General features: G+C 36.2%; 1 protein-coding gene across 8 annotated transcripts in view; it reads left to right on the top strand.

Moving 5' to 3' along the window:
• Nucleotides 1-18,076, top strand: part of EHBP1 (EH domain binding protein 1) — a 323,665-nt gene that overhangs the window by 170,339 nt on the left and 135,250 nt on the right. For all 8 annotated transcript variants that reach the window (XM_045549705.1, XM_045549702.1, XM_045549704.1 and 5 more), the window contains exon 10: nucleotides 3,314-3,503. In XM_045549705.1, the coding sequence (XP_045405661.1) occupies nucleotides 3,314-3,503 (190 nt within the window). The remainder of the gene's footprint in view (nucleotides 1-3,313; nucleotides 3,504-18,076) is intronic.

Here is an 18,076-nt window from a genome sequence, read left to right on the forward strand (position 1 = left end):
ACCAGACTGAGCAAGAGCGAGACCCTGTCTCTACTAAAAAATAGAAAGAAATTATCTGGACAACTAAAAATATATAGAAAAAGTTAGCCGGGCATGGTGGCACATGCCTATAGTCCCAGCAACTTGGGAGGCTGAGGCAGAAGGATTGCTTGAGCCCAGGAGTTTGAGGTTGCTGTGAGCTAGGCTGACACCACAGCACTCTAGCCAGGGCAAAAGAGTGAGACTCTGTCTCCAAAAAAAAAGAAATGTCTGTCTGTTCAGCCCTGAGACAATTAACTTCAAACAAATTCTGAAACAAAGGTTTTTTTTTTTTCTTTTCTAGCTTTTGGGGTTTTAAATTTTGTTTTCATCCCATTTCTTTATATTTACCTCCCTTTGAAATACTTTTGGAATTTGAAAAACAGCTAAACAAGGCTGTTGATTAGCATGATAAAGTTGTTTTACGGATTAAATGAATTAATATATATGAAGCATTTAAACAGTGTCTTGTATAATATAAATACTTAATAAATTTTAGTTAGTAATGTTATTGGTAAGTTCTCCATTCTAGACTGAATGTTATAGCTTTTCTACCTCTTTTCAGAAAGCATGTTCAGCTTTTTCTGAACAACTAAGTTAGAACATGGGACTGTAAATACTTCAAGGATAGCTTGGTTACTAGACACGAGTATTTTGGTTTGAAAAGCTAATTTTCAAAAATTTGTATATTTCCTGTTCTTTTTCTTTTCTTTTTGTTTTGGTTTTTGTTGTTGTTTGAGATGAGGTCTCACTCTATCTCCCAGGCTAGAGTGCAGTGACATCATCGTAGCTCACTGCAACCTCTAACTCCTGGGCTCCAGTGATCCTCCTGCCTCAGCTTCCTGAGTAGCTGGGACTACAGGTGTGTGCCACCATGACTGGCTTCTTTTTCTCTTAAATGCAGGATCGCAGGAAGATGAAGAACAGCTAATAGGTTTCTATGAGTGTGCCAACTTCACTTAGTTAAAAGAAACTACCCTAAGCACTAAGTTGAAGGAGATTCTGAGGCTGCATCCTAGCTCAATGGGAAGGAGTCACATGACATTAATTATTGCTATGAAACAAGAGTGAGAATGACATCACAAGTATGATATGTATACCCACTCTGATCTAGATATACTTGGTATCCAGAGCCTCATGTGATCTTTCTATAAATCCTTAGGCAGATGTGTAATTACTAATTGGTTCTAAGTGAGTTTTGTACTGTTGTAATTCAAAGAACATGCACAATTGAAAGAGAGGGCTATCATAAGTATAGACCTTACATGACTATATGGTATTCCCTTGGTATAATCTCAATATTTGGGTGGTCAGGTCCTTAGCTCTGTAGATTCAGAGGTTCTGTTGTTACTGTGCACACAGGATGTAAGATTCTAGGGAATGAACTAGAATAATGGTTTATCGTTGTGCAACAGGAAGAATAATTATCACATACACCAGATACAGTTGTCTCTTGGTATCTGTGGGGGATTGGTTCCAGAACCCTTCCCCATATCAAAATCCCTGGATACTCAAGTCCCTTCTATAAAATGGTATGGTATTTGTATATAACCCATGCATATCCTCCTGTATACTTTAAATCATCTCTAGATTTCTTATAATATTTAATACAAGATAAATACTATGTAAATAGTTGTTACACTGCATTGTTGAGTGAATAATGACAAGAAAAAAGTCTGTACATGTTTAATACAGATGCAACCATCCATTTTTTTCCCTTCAAATATTTGCAATCTACAGTTGGTTAGAATCTACAGATGCAGAACCCGCAAGTGCAGAGAGCCAACTCTACTTATGTTAAAGGATAACTAGGAAAAAAAAAATCCATCTACCCATAAAGTTAACAAAGAAGTTTTTCTGCTTGGGCCTAGACCTTAGGCAAGGGGAAAAATTCTTCTCTGAGAATTTATAAACACAGGCCCTCCCTCATGTAGATTTGACATTATTTTGACAGGATGGTCTGGGAACTCCTAAACCAAGAAAGAAACACATAAAGTTACTCCTAACATACTTGGCAAATGCAAGCATAAAACGCTCTGAAGAGAGACACTCCTAGCTCAGACTACACTGGATTTCTCAGATTAAGCGCTGAACTCAATAATCTAGAATTACAAAACACACAAGGAAACAGCTACCAAGAGAAAGAGTCTGGAGACAAAAGAAACAGCAGGATTACACGTGCAAGAACTTTAAATAATAGATTTATCAGATAGAGACTATAAAATAAATATGTTAAAATGATTAATAACTCAAATCTTTGAACTTGAGGTACCATATACACAGACACATGAAGAAATATGCTTATTGAAATTAAAAGTTTATGGAGAATTGAACTTAAGACCCAGAGGAAGAGAGAAAAAGTGAACTGAATCAGAAATGTGAGAGAATTATCTTAGCACAGGAGGAATAAGGATTTGCAAAGATATGAAGGAGGGGTTAGGAAACATGACAAGTGGGTAGTTCAACATACATCTAACAAGATTTTGTAAAGAAGAGGAGAGAAAATAGAGAAGAGGTCATTAAAAACTGATGAAACACATGAATCTTCAGACTCAGGAAATAAAGAGAGTCTGAAACAGGATAAGTTAAAAGAAATCCACACCTAGACACATCATGGTAAAATTGTTCAAAACCAAAAATAATGAGATCTTAACAGCAACCACAGAGAAAAGATGATTTACAAAGGAACAAAATTAGGCTGGCACTAGGCTAATATCTTCAAAGCCCTGAGACGGAATAGCTGACAACTAGAATTTTGTACCCAACTAAACTATCATTTAAGTGTGAAGCTGATTAATAAAGACATTTTCAAAGTCTGGGAGAACTTACTGTTAACAGAACCTTGCTGAATGAACCACTAAAAGATGTTCCATAATGAGAACAGAATTTAACATGGAAGAAAGGATGGAATACAAGAAAAAAAATGGGGTAGAGCATAAAAAAGAAAACAAATCAATATTTCCACATCTTATTTCCTTTTCCTTCGGTGTGGAAAATATATTGGAGTTACTATTTTTAACATTTAACATTTTCCTAAGGCTTTATATATAATAATTCGAGTGTGACCTTGTATTTTTAAAAAATTTAAAAATACTTTTTAAGAGAAGAACTTTATTTAAATTTGGATAGAAATGGACTAAAAGATTGACAGTCATTGCTTCCAAGTGGTAGGTTATTACTGGTTTGGGTTTTATTTGATAAAAAAAAAATTATAGTTTTACTACATGTTTTATTATTTTAGTTGGAAATAAACTATTTTTGAGAGACATTTAACAATAATAATTCTTTCATTTAGATCAAATCCTTTTTATGAACCTAAACCAACTCCTCCTCCAAATAATTTCATAAATCCCATTCAAGAACTGGAAACTGAAAGGAGAGTGAAAAGAAAGGCCCCAGCCCCACCGGTCTTCTCACCAAAGACAGGGGGAGTAAATGAAAACGCAATTGTGTCTGCAGGAAAAGATCTCTCTACTTCTCCTAAGGTAGGATTTTATTCATAATGAAATGTATTAATATTGGCTCTTCTTCCCCCTATGCAATTTAATTCAAGTTAAGAAAAGTCATTGTTAGCTACTTTTGATGATTTAAAAGTAAAATCCTAGTAAATCTATTATATGACAACACCGTATATATGTTTTTGAGCCCATAAATTTATAATACAGTATGGATTGGATGGCTTTGGGGCAAGATTTGTTTATAAAATGCTATTTTGAAATCAGAGGAAGAAAGGCATTGGTGCTTTGAAGAAAGGATGCTCTCTAAAGCAACTAGGCATGAGAGATAGCTTATAGTAATAAAGAGGAAGGAATAGAAATCATTCTTTGACAAATGTACTAGAAAGATTAAGGCTCAGTGAAGAGAAATGCTTTGTTGAGAATTTCAATGTTGGCATTTTGATTTATGTCAAGTTACAGTTTTGGCTTCATTGTCACTCTTTCTTAGAAATTTTAATATGTAATAACTACATGGAAAGGTAAAACACTGCCTTGGAACAAAAGTCTAAAGCTATTAAATGATTTGATTGCAGATAATAAATTATCTTCCAGTGTAAGGTAGAAATGTTGGTTTTAGCAAGTTTTTTAAGGTAAATAACTTTTGCCCACCTACTCATGGGATGTAGTGTTGTTGTTGTTACCACATTAGATTTTTAATTCTCATAGATAGTTGTGGTAAAAATAAGACTAACTTGATCTCAGAAGGATAGGGGAAAGGTCACATGTTCCCTACCCCCTGACAGTAGAGGCAGGATTGGAACCTGACATTTTCATTAATTGTATAATAATATTGGGACCATACTCCACCTTAGGTGCATGGGCTGCTGTTTTTCTCAAGGACATTGAAGTTCAGTAGTTACTCTTGGATACATAATTTCTTAGTTCATTCTGTGCCTTTTGTTAAATGCCATAGTTCTGACGTAGTTGGTTTTATTTGTCTGCCTGTGTTTTTGTTATTTTAGAGGGAGAGGGAGTTCACTGAGGTCCTCATTCCGTCATTCCTATAGTCTATCTCCAAGTGTTTGTTTTAGATCAGGTTTTTTTTTTTTTTAACCCTATGACTTTAAAGTGGGAAACTAGGACCAAATTCTATCTTGTGGTTGGCTAAAGAAAGGGGATGGAGACTCTAAATGAAGGGGGCAGATGGGGTAGAAATATAAAGCAGAGGAGATGGACAATTCCAATACTGATGAGAGCAAAAATAAAGACAGTGACTAGCACGCTAGCCAAAATCCAGAAGCTATTTATGTCTCTTATCCATTCTGACCATAAAGAATCCCTAAACCTCTCCCTTGTCTCATTTAATCTCTAGTCCTTCATTGCCTGCTCCCTGCACCATTCCTCTTTAGTTCATGAGGAGTTTGAAGCTAATTAAGAATTCCCACTCCCTCTGTAGGGGAAAGGAAAGGAACTTAGTACATATTGTGTGCCAGGCAATGTTCTGTTACCTCATTTGATCCACAGAGAGAGAGAGAGAGAGAGAGAGAGTGTGTGTGTGTGTATCTGTTTTACATATGATAAACTAAACCTTATTTAAGTAATTTGTTCAAAGTGATAAAACCAGTAGTCACAGTGCCAGGATTAAAATTCAGGTCTTTTGCATGTAAAACACACACTTTTCTCACTGTGCTATGCTATCTCTAGACAGATATTTCTGGTTTCAGGTTGAAACTCTGAATACATTTTCCATAGAAACATTGTTTATGTGATCAATATAAAGCTTTCTTACAATGAAGTATGTAATAGCTATATGAATAACTATTTTGTGCATTATTTTGAGGTAAATGTTCCATTGCAGATACATTGTAGAGTCAGTGATGTTCATGGGAAAGGCTGAGCATTTTATTACCATTCTTCTCTTGTGAAGTGCCTCTTTATGCTTAGACACAGACAGTAGAAACACAGTCATATAACATACCAGTGAAACCCAACTGAAAAATTATTGTTGACAAAGACAGCCAGGTGCCGTGGCACATACCTGTAGTCCTAGCTACTCAGGAGGCTGAGGCAAGAGGATCGTTTGAGCCTAGGGTTGTTTGAAACCTCATTTTTTAAAAAAATAAAACAAAAAACTGCTGATATATTATTAAATGAAATAAAGTGCATTGTAAAGTATAGTATGACCCCTTCTGTTTGTATAAAAAACCTTATTCACACATATACACATGTGCACACATACATAAATGCTCATATACATTGCAGAAATAATCACAAGTAAATTAATAGTGGTTACCTTTGAGGAGAAGGGTTTTGGTAGGATGAAGGGTATGCAGAACATTGGGGAAGGCAGTTTTCACTTTTTAAACTTCCTATATTTGAATTTTCAAACCTTGTACTTCTGTTTTTGTTTGTTATACTAATAGAGGTGAGTAATAAGGTCATGTATCTGGTTTTTGTTGCCTTCTGTATATATATATACAAGATAGTATTTTCTGAAAATAATTATCCCTCAGAATAGAGGATTTCACTCTTATGCTAAACCAGTGTATGAAACTGTTTGGTGGTGGTCTGGGGTTCCATTAGATGACTCGGTGTTCTACACTGGAGACCAGGTATGGAGGCTTGGCAACAAGGCTCTGGACCCCCTCTCCTACTTCCACAGCACAAATCCACATTCATTCATTTTATATATTTGAGTTCGGTTCATTCATTTTATATATTTGAGTTCAGGTAAGATTTCATTTGAAAAAATGTGGACCATTGCCAAGTCAAAAAAAAAAAAAAGAGAAGAAATTGGAAATCACTAACTACACAAATTATGTATGAGATAAGGCAGTAGATTAGAATCAGTGGCATACCGACAGTAATAAAAAATGATAAATGGCAGCCAAGAAAGCACAGCAGTATGGGCCTTACTCATCACAGGAATAGGCCTGTATATCCCAGTAGTTCCTGAAGACTTTGCAGTATTAAAGCTTAGTAAAATAATTGACCATTTTGGCAACCTTGAGTCAACATGAAAGAGTATATTATGTTTAGTATATATTAATAATATTCTATTTACGAAAGCAGGAAAATGTATTCTACATGAAAATATTTCCATTAAAATTATTAAAGTTTTGATGCTTAAAAGTTGCTTCTAGCCCAATTGTTTTTCTTATTTGTAAATTGAAAAGGAGACAGTGATTTAAATAAAGTTTTTGAACAAAACCAGGCCCAAATTTTAGTTGAATGATAAAAGAATATTAAACCACAACTTTTTGTGTAACAAAATGCCAAACTGCACTCAATGACAACTGATTCCAGAGATCCAAGAGCATTCACTGTCATAAAATAATTGCTCAACTAGATTATTAATTTCCCCACCTGCCACCTGAAACTACTTATTTTTAAGAAAATTCATGAAAAAAAAAACAAAACTAGAATTTAAACAAAGTAATAATAAGCATGTACTTATATTGCAAAATAAAATTCAGACTGCCCCCAAAGGCAACTAAGTGCCCTTCAGCATCATAAAAACGCATGAACTTAACACTTCAGACCATTGATTTCTGCATCTGTAAAATGAGAAAACCACAACAATTTTTGAAACAATTTAGGAAGAAAGACCAATGTTCAGAGAAGTAACCCAACATTAAACACGTAACCATCCAATAAAATAAAATGAGTTAGGCCCAATGGTGGCTGACTACCATTCACTGATAACGAATATAAGTTAATAAATATGTAACTCTGAATATGCTAACTCCTAGATATAATTCATACAATTTAGTATAAAATGCCATTCAAGTTATAAGAAAGAGCTTAGGAATATAAATGAAATTGTTGCCAGGTACATCTGCTAAAGTATATTATTAAACACTATATACCTAATTCCATAAAAAATCATAATATAAACAGCCAACTGTCAATGACAGTAAAGAATTAAAGTAGGCCAGGCATGGTGGTTCATGCCTGTAATCCTAGCACTTTGGGAGTCTGAGGCAGGAGGATAGCTTGAGGCCAGGAGTTTAAGACCAGCCTGAGCAATAGTAATACCCCATCTCTGTAAAAAATTTAAAAGTTAGCCAGGTGTGGTGGCAAGTGCCTATAGTCCCAGCCACTGGGGAGGCTGAAGAAGGAAAATCACTGGAGCCCAGGAGTTGGAGGTTGCAGTAAGCTATGATGATGCCACTGCACTCTAGCCCAGGCAATAGAATTAAAAGACAACTTAAAAAGAATTAAAGTAAATTAAATTTACACTTTTGTGATTGCATAGATGTCAGGGTTGATTTTTTTTAGAACTGTTGCCCCAGTTCTTTGGCTCCTGGCTTGGAATAATCACAAGCCAGGTGGTGTGAGGGAGTGATGACAGACAACACTTCCAACAGGCAGCTTTTATTGCAGGCTATTTTGTACAAAAATAGAAAGCGAAGGAACGTTTCCTGAGGGGAAATGGTTCTATCTCTGAGAGTAGTGAAGACCCTGAGGTTTTACCACACTTCTGCTTTTATGTCTATGCCTTATGATATGCTAAATGGTGGGCAGAATATTCATTACTTTCTTGGTAAAAGGGTGGAGAGTTTTTAGAACTAAGGGCCATCCAAATTTTATCCTTGTAGGGTAACTTCCAGGGGTTGCCATGGCATTTGTAAACTGTCATGGCTCTAGTGGATATGATTTTCACTATGCTAATATATGTTGATGGAGGAAAGGTCACCTTTGGACGTGAGCTCCTATTTTCTGAGCATGATCCTGGCTGTGAAAAATCCTTAACTGCAAGTTTTTGCCATTGCGGGTTAGATTCTAAATGCTTATTGGCCTCCTCATTTTTGCCCCCCTCCTCTTTTCCTGTGGTTAACACTGCCTACCTACACCTGTCCCTAACAATAGAGAAGAGCCCCATGATACAGTCCATGATGAAATGAGCCTGGTCTAGTAGAGAAGGGTTCCTTCAAAGATCATGATTGGTGGAGCTCCAATGATTGACAGTGATACTACTGTCCAATTGCACCATCTCTAAAAGTAGAAACGCTATCCATTTCTCAAGTCCCAGCTAAATAACTGAAGCCTTCACTCATGTTGTTGCTTCTTTCTATAAAGTTCTAGGAAAGACCAAAAGTTTTTGGATGTTTTTGAACTTGAGTAGACTGCAGAAACTATAGGGTAAACCAGGGTAAAGCAAACTGTAGGGTAAACAGGGTAAACCAAAATCAAAGTAATTTACAGCAGCCCTTCTGATCCCAGCAGCAAATTCAAACCACAAAGCTAACACCCTTTTCAGCTTTTACACATGAAGGCCTCCTAGAAAGTTCTTTACCTCCATTTCTGTCTGGGCAAACTGAGTGCTATTGCTGTATATTGGCAGGACCACTTTAGGGTACATTACTGATGATAAATTTGAAAGAAGCACTGATTAGCTCACCCTTTACTGCATGAGGAAGAGGAATATATCTAGAGTATTTGAACAGATTTATCGAAACTATGACAGAACCCCTCCAAACGTCCAGTACTAAGAAACTGCACTCTGAGAATAAGAAACAAACAAAAACAAAAAATTAAAAGACCCACAACAGAATGCACAGCAGGGCCAGGACTAGGGTGAAGCAAGAAAGGCAACTACGGTGCAAAATTTGAGGAGCCACTAATTCCTAGAGTCATGCAAGTACAAACTTGGCACTTGCACAAACCAAAGAGTGTCTTCATAAATTGGCAATAGATGCCTCATTCTTAAGGAGACATTCACTCTCAGTGTAATGCTAAAAAATGTCATCCTGAAAGTGAGTGCCTCTGTAAGTTTTACACAAAAAAAAAATGGTCACAAAAGGTTTACCTTCTGTAAAACAAACTTACCACAAAAACAAACAGCAACAATGGAAGCCAGAAGATAGTTCAACAATATTTTCCACGTGATGAAAGAAAATAACTGCCACCCTATAACTGTATGTCCAGTGAATATATCTTTCAAGAATGAGGACAAAAATAAAAATTTTTCCAGACAACTAACTTTGTTACCAGCAGGCCCTTGGTAAAGAAAATTCTAAAACGTGGAATTTAGGCAGAAAGAAAATGTTCATTAGAAGATCGGGAATTTGGCCAGGTGTGGTGGCTCACGCCTGTTATCCTACCACTCTGGGAGGCCAAGGTGGGAGGGTTGCTCGAGGTCAGGAGTTTGAGACCAGCCAGAGCAAGAGTGAGACCCATCTCTACTAAAAATAGAAAAAAATAGCCAGGCATGGTGGCACACATCTGTAGTTTCAGCTAATCAGGAGGCTGAGGCAGGACGATCACTTGAGCCCATGAGTTTGAGATTGCTGTGAGCTAGGCTGACGCCATGGCACTCCAGGCCGGGCAACAGAGCAAGACTCTGTCTCAGAACAAAAACTAAAGAACAGGAATTCAAGAAACACAGGTCACACAACTGCAAATATGTGGCTAAATCTAAGCAGACATTGACAATTTGAAATAATATGTTGTGCTGGGATAAAATAAAAGAATTAAAATATATGACAATAACATATAAACTGGGAAGAGAATAATTACAGCAATGTAGTCTAAGCCCTTTGTTGAATATCCCAAATCTGAAACCTAAAATGCTCCAAAATCCAAAAGTTTTTGATTGCTGACATTATGCCACAAGTGGAAAATTCCACACCTGACCTCATATTATGGGTCACAGTTAAAACTCAGGTGCACAACACCTAGTTTATTCAGCATCTGCAAGGGGGTTTTTCTACATTGTACGGTAACCTTTTAATCAAAACACAGAGTCATAGGTAGGGATGGGAAGCCCTCTGTTATGTGTGAGCTGCTGTTGTTTAACAGCTGATGCAAGTATTCAGGTGATGTGCTATGCTGCTTGTTATCCTGAACACATTATTTTTTCACTATATTAATGATATGTCATACTTTTTACTGTGAAGTACTTATATATGAATAAGCTTAAGAAAACAATTGTTTATTGGTAGCATATAAATTCAGTCAGGAATAATGGTGATGCCAGACAACTACAGATTGTCCACTTTGGTGGCTTGAGATAGTGACACCTTTGCTTTCTGATGGTTCAGTGTATGTAAACTTTGTTTCATACACAAAATTATTAATAATATTGTGCAAAATTACCTTTAGTCTGTGTATGTAAATTATGTGTGAAACATAAATGAATTTCATGTTTAGGCTTGAGTCCTACCTCCAAGATACCTCATTAGGTACTTTTACGTACAAATATTCTAACATCCAAAATAATCTGAAATCCAAAACACTTCTGGTCCCAAGCATTTTGGATAAGGGATACTCACCCTGCGTTGAGAAGTAGGATAAAGATATTGACTGCTCTTTACATATTGATTAGTTAACTGTAAGAATGTTATAATTTTTAGGGCAACCACTAGAAGAATAGAAACATAAAGTATAACTTCCAAACTAGAAGAGAGAATAGAGGATAGGTTTTTTTAAAAAATAATAATTCAATAAAAGGCTCAAAAAGGAGAGAAATAAGCATGGAGTAGCTGAAACAAATGGAAATATAAAATAATATGGTAGATTTAAACTCAAATTATTTGTAATTACATTAAATCTAAATGGCTAGATGTTACAGTTAAAAGATAATCAGTCTGGATTTTTAAAAAAATTCAACTGTCAGCCTCTAAAACATAGGTATATGAAATGTTGAAATCAAAAGATTGAGAAAAAGATTTCTTATGAAAATACTAACCAAAATAAAAACAGTGTAGCCATATTAATATCAAATATAATAGGTTTTAAGGCTATAGATATAAAATGATTATTTCATTATGATAAATGGTTCAATTCACTAGGAAGAAAGTAACTTTTTAATTTATATCCACCTAATAATATATTCTCAAAATATACAATGCAAACTTTGAAATAACTACAAAGAAACAATCCATATCACACTAGACGATTATAACACACTCTCTCCATAATTGATGGAATAGGCAAATTAAAAAATCATAAGATTTAAAGACTCAATTTAACAATTTTGACCTCCTAAAATACTATATTATATAATATAGAATCCATTTCTTTATAAAAAGTGACTATAACCTATGCTCTAAAGTAAGTTTGCAACAAATTTCAGGAATTATGTTCTGTGCTTATAGTGCAATTAATCTAGAAATCAATAACAAAACAGTAACTAGAACAAACCTATATATTTGAAAATTAATATATACACTTTCAAGTAATCCATGGGTCAAGAAGAAATAACAAAATATAAACTATAAATTCAATTAGAATTTTTAGCTTTGTACTTGATGTGTTGATGAGGAAGATATTACAATCAACTTGAACTCCTGTAATCATTTCTGTGAATGCTTTATGTTTTATTTAAACTTCTTGCTTGGCATTGTTTTTCCTATAAGTCTCAACTTGAAAGGCTTGAAGAGCAAGCCATACGTGTTTGAACTTGAGAAGAGTCTAAAAACAATCACAGTATGATTGAGTTAATGGAGCAACTGGATATTATAAAATACTTTAATATTCCTTTTACTATTTGTAAAAGGCATTTAAGCAAGAGTTTGGACATATTTTCATTGGTAATAGGTATTCTTTAACCAGCTTATGTGCAGAGGGCCAAACTACTGTGGGACATGTAAACTCTTTAGTACCTGGATTAAGAGTCATAATCTAAGGATTAATATGTACACTATATATTGGCTCCATTAGTGCTATTATCATTAGGGTGTGTGAGCATTTTCTTTGCAAACCTGCATGTAGCTAGATCATTTCATTAGGTCTTAAGTTTATAACTTAAGTTTATAGCCCAGGAACCTTTTTGTTCTTTTTAAAAAAACTTCTAATAATCAGCATGCAGCATAGTGCTGCACAAAGGCTTTAAAGCTAGATAAACCTCTCTAATAATGATCTTATTGGAAAGCAAAGCCAATAATTGGAAATGCATTATGAATAAATTAATAATTCTTTTGGAATATAAACTTAAAAAGTATTTATATTACTTTAATAAAAGAGTTTGTAGTATTACTTTACAGTTAAATATAGTTATGTTCTCATGCTAAATCCTACAGTTTGAGACCATTCTCATACCCAAAATTCTTGTGAATTCAAGACATAATTGTTTAACTACACTAAATCATAATTTCCAAATTCTTAGAGATTAGTAGATTGATGTAATAATTTGGATAAAAATACTGGCTGGGTGTGGTGGCTCAAGCCTGTAATCCTAGCACTCTGGGAGGCTGAGGCGGGCAGATTGTTTGAGCTCAGGAGTTCAAGACCAGCCTGAGCAAGAGTGAGACCCCGTCTCTACTAAAAATAGAAAGAAATTAGCCAAACAACTAAAAATATGTAGAAAAAATTAGCCGGGCATGGTGGCGCGTGCCTGTAGTCCCAGCTACTTGGGAGGCTGAGGCAAGAGGATCGCTTGAGCCCAGGAGTTTGAGGTTGCTGTGAGCTAGGCTGATGCCACGGCACTCTAGCCCAGGCAACAGAGTGAGACTTTGTCTCAAAAAAAAAAAAAAAAAATTGAAAATATTAACTCAGACATATATGCACTTCATTATTCCATGAATAACAACCTTAACTTTCATAAACATTAGCAACAAAAGATATTCATGGGCCAGGTGCAATGGCTCATGCCTGTAATCCTGGCACTTTGGAGGCCAAGGAGTGAGGATCACTTGAGGCCCAGAGTTTGAGACCAGCCTGAGCAAGAGTGAGACCCTGTGTGTACAAAAAAAACAGAAAAATTAGCCAGGCACGTGGTGCATGCCTATAGTCCCACTTACTTGGGAGGCTGAGGCAGGAGGATCACTTGAGCCCAGGAGTTTCAGGTTGCAGTGAGCTATGATGATGCCACTACACTCTAGCCCTGGGGACAAGAGCAAGACCTTATCTTAAAAAAAAAAAGAAAGAAAAAAAAATCATGAACATTTCTAAAAAGATTTTTTTAGTAGAGTTATCATTTGTTATCTAGCTTTAACTTACTTTGAAGGAGGCATCTAAGTACTCTTACCCTAATTTCTAACACCTCAAAAAGAAAAAAAAAAACAATAAATGAGCAATATATGTTTTGCCAAATGCTTTTTAAAAAATTGAGTATGCATATACATATTATGTAGTTCAAAACAGAATTTGCTTTGACTACCATGAGTGAACTGTTTGTCATATAAGATATCATTAGTAACCTGAGTATTTCCGTTATAAGAAATACTCTCATGTGTACATTCTTATAATGTTTTTAAAGGATGTGAGATGCTAAAGTGCTGTAAAATAGAATTTAAAAACTTCTCAAGAGTTAATCTCATTTGGCACTAGGTTAGAGACACCAGTCATGTGGAATGCTGCTGCAGTTCAGCAATGCTCATTGCTACTTGTAATACTGGTTTGAACATAAAGTAAAAATAAACTATTTCTCTTACTAAAATGAAATTACTTACCTTGGAATTTGCCAAGAAAAGGGGCAGTGTATTTCTAATGAATATTTATTAATGATAATGTTGATTGATTTTGCTTAGGTGAGAAATGAACTAATTCCAAAATAGGTGAAACAGGAAAAAATTGATCCTTATGTAAGTTTTCTTCTTTCAAGAAAGACGTGTTCTATGAGAGTGCCTTTCAGATTTTTTTGGTGTGGAGGGTGGAGGCACTGTCCACTGGAGTACTGGACATGCTTAACAATGGTTAAATTAGTAAATTTAATGTTATATGTTCTTTACTATGACTAAAAAAATATTTATTGAGAACACAGTGTGCCAGGCATTATGTTAGAGACTGGGTATAACAGACAGTTTTTAACTTCCTGGAGAATACTACTAAGTGAACCTGTAGATAGGTACATAAAAATCATGGTAAATGCATTGGAGGAAAAGAACCTCCAATAGGAGGAGGTACCTACTATAGGAGAGAATTACAATAAACTCATTAAAAGATAGATAGTAAGGAGACAACAGTAGGAAGAATAAAGGAGAAGAATTCCAGGCAGCAGAAATGAAGGCCCTGAAGCAAGAAATAACCAAGTTTGAAGAATTGAAAGAAGACCCAGGTAACTGGAAAGTAGTGAGCAAGGGGAGAGTGCTGTTATATAAGTCCAGGGAGGTAGGCACTGCCTGGGTCAGCTGTCCACAATCTTTTTGGCACCAGGGAAAGTTTCATGGAAAACAATTTTTCCATAGACCAGGTGGGTTGTGGTGGGGATGGTTTCGGGATGATTCAAGTGCATTACATTTATCGTTCACTTTATTTTCTATTATTATTACATTGTAGTATATAAGGAAATAATTATACAACTCACCATAAGGCAGAATCATTGGGAGCCCAGAGCATGTTTTCCTGCAACTAGATGGTCCCATCTAGGAGTGATGGGAGACAGTGACACCCGAAGTGTGTTGCTTATGTCCAGTCTGCTCTGTAATCTTGTTTTGTTTACTGTCACTGCAGAAAACTCTGCTTCACAAAGATAGGATGTTGGAAATGGAAGCAGGCTTTTCAATGCTTTTGTGGAAATCTCAGGATATTCTTCTTTGACTTTAATTCAGAACATATGGAAATTTGAAGTCACCATCATTTGCAATCTCAAGCAGTTGATCCTTTTCTAGCACAAAGTGGATTCACCTGGCTTATTCAAAAATGGGTGGCAGATCCATTCCTTCCTAGTTCATGGGTCTTTTGTGGTTGGGAAGTAATGCTCAAACTCTTCTGAAAGCTGAGATAGGTGATAATGCACCACCTGGGGAAAAGAAGGCCCTAGCTCAGTCTCTTTCAAAATCTCTGCTAATGTTTGAAACATGTCAAAAATCCCAGTGTTCACTTATCGCCCCTATAATTCCAGTTTGGCTTTGAATGCAGCCACTTTATCTGCCAACTTGAACACAGTTGTGGTTCTCCACTGAGTGACAGATTGAATTCGTTGAGCAGGTTGAATATGTCACACAAGTAAGGAAGTTTTGTGACCCATTCTGTATCACTGAAATGTGCTGCCAGTTGTGACTGTTTTTCTAAAAGAAATCTCTGGAGCAGCTCTCATAACTCAAAAACTCTGGCCAATGATCTACCGTTAGAAAACCATCTTGCTTCTGAGTGTAAAAGAGCACGTGCGTGCTCTGCATCCATCTCCTCACAGAGCTGTGTGAACAGATGTGAGTTAAGGGCATGTACTTTAATGTGGTTGATAATTTTAATGACATCCTACAAAATGTTGTTTAGTTCAGGTGACATTTTTTGGCCAGCCAGCATTTCTCTATGGATGACACAGCGCATAGACTCACATTCAGAAGCGACCTCCTTGACCCAAGTAGTGAAACCAGAAAGCCGTCCAATCATGGTAGCTGCTATGTCTATTCATATACCAACACAAAACGACCAATTCAGTTTTCCTGATATGTAATCATTCAAAGACTTGAATACTTCTGCAGCTGTGGTGTTGGTTGGCAACCAAAGTACACATAACATATCCTCATGCACATCCTCCTGAAAAATATATTGTACAAAAACAAGCATTGTTGCCTTGTTGTCAACATTGGTAGACTTGTCAACCTGGATTGCATACCATGGTAACTCATTAATCCTCTTTAACAATTGTGCCTCAATATCCTCCGCTATTTCATCAGTTTGTCTTGTTATGGTGCTAGCTGAAAGAGGAACATGCAGCCTCTCCTCAAAGTTCACGGCAAATGTCCTTAGCAGTAGGCAGGATCAACCAATAGTAAAGGGCTTCTTAGCTTTAGCAATGAGGTTAGCTACTAAGAATGATGTTTTCAGTGCTGACACATTTGATGAAGTGGTGGCCTTCAGTAATTACTTCTGTTCTTTGTGTTTACATTTTTTCTTTTGAAAACTCCAAAGCCTTGTCTTTTAAAGCAGAGTGCTTGGTCTCCATGTGACAAAGCAGTTTTGAAGATTTTATGGCTTCATTGGATAGCCAGTTGCTACATATCATACAAAGCAGGCTTGGAGAATGTGAATCACCTGTTGCAATGAACCCGTAATTTAAGTAGGACTCTTGATATTTTCTTTTAAATGCCACTTTCATTTTTTTGGCAATCTTAGAGTCTTCTGATGTCTCATCATTGGGTCTTGCCCCCTTTTCAAAGAAGCTCTCCAGCAACGTTTGGTTTTTACTCATTTTTGCTAGCATTAGCTTCTGGGCTTACCAAAACTGTGACTGAGACAAGTGTGCAGTGCAGGAAAGAGGTGTGGATGGAAGTAGTAAATAAAATAATAGGCAGGCCACGTGCAGACTAAAGTAAGTGTTGGATTCTGACTTAAAGCCTGCCACCAGATGCAGCTGTACAATTGAAGTACATCAACTCACTTGCCGCTATAAATCCTGCCACCAGATGCGGGTTAATTGTCACTTGCCACTCACTGATAGGATTTTGATACGAGTCTGCGAGCAATTGATTTATTATGGTCTCCGTATAGTCAAACTTCTCTGCTAATTATAATCTGTATTTGCAGCTGCTCCCCAGCACTAGCATCACCGCTTCAGCTCCACCTCAGATTATCAGGCATTAGAGTCTCATAAGGAGCACACAACCTATATCCCTAGCCTGAGCAGTTTACAATAGGGTTTGTGCTCCTATGGGAATCTAATGCCACTGCTGATCTGATAGGAGGTTCTCTCTAGTCCCTTCAATCTGCTCCAGACAGGCATTTCTTCCTACCTCTATCCTTTTTTGAAACCTCTCTGGTTAAAGTCACCTCCATCTTGCCAAATTCAATGGTCAGTTTTAGGCCTTATCTTATTGATCCCTTCAGCACCATTTAATGTAGCTGTTGCTTTTTCCTTTTAAAATTTTTTGGTGGAATTTTTTTAGTTAAATAATATAGTAACATGGTTCAGAAATCAAAAGAATATAAAAAGATACACATGGGGAAGTCTTGCTCCCACCCCTGTTCCATTCATATTTCACCCTTTCCACCCAAGCTTCATAATGATAACCACTTTTATTAGCTTCTTGTGTAGTCTCCTAATGGTTACAAGCAAATTCAAACATTTATTCTATTACTCCCTTTCTTGCCCCAAAGGCAACATTCTTAAATACTTCTGCCCCCTTAATTTTGCTCTTTTCAGTTGGCAGTTATCCTGGAAATCTTTTCATTTTAATATGTAGAGAGCTTCCTCATTCTTTTTACATGTCTATTCCAGTATGTGGATGTACCATAATTTATTTAGCCAATTACTCATAGATGATGTGTTTCCAGTCTTTTGTTATTGTGAGCAATGCTACAATGAATAACCTTGTACAATATTATTTCATATATGTTGCATAAATTTCCTCAAGTGAGTGAAAGTGTAAAATGCCTTTGTAGTTTTGATAGTCACTGTCAAAAGGCCTTCCAAAAGGGTTGTGCCACTTGCAATCAAATCTAATCCTGTGATTTAAAATGCTGTTTTTAGTGATATATTCCAAATTTGTATCTCTAGGTCCAGCTTTTCTGTGAGCACTACCTACTCAGCATTTCTCCTTGTGCAAAACTGAACTCTATTTTCCTTCCAAATTTGCTATTTCTGCATTTTCCCCCATCTCTCATTATATGGCACTGCCGTTCACCCAGTTCTCTGGTAGAAAACTTAGGAGCCATTTTTTTCTCCTCTGTTTTCTACACACTGCCTATCCTAGTTCAAATCGGTCTTAATGTGATAATGCAAATGTTGTATA

This window comes from Lemur catta, chromosome 4, assembly GCF_020740605.2.
Source record: "Lemur catta isolate mLemCat1 chromosome 4, mLemCat1.pri, whole genome shotgun sequence".
NCBI classification, from domain to species: Eukaryota; Metazoa; Chordata; class Mammalia; order Primates; family Lemuridae; genus Lemur; species Lemur catta.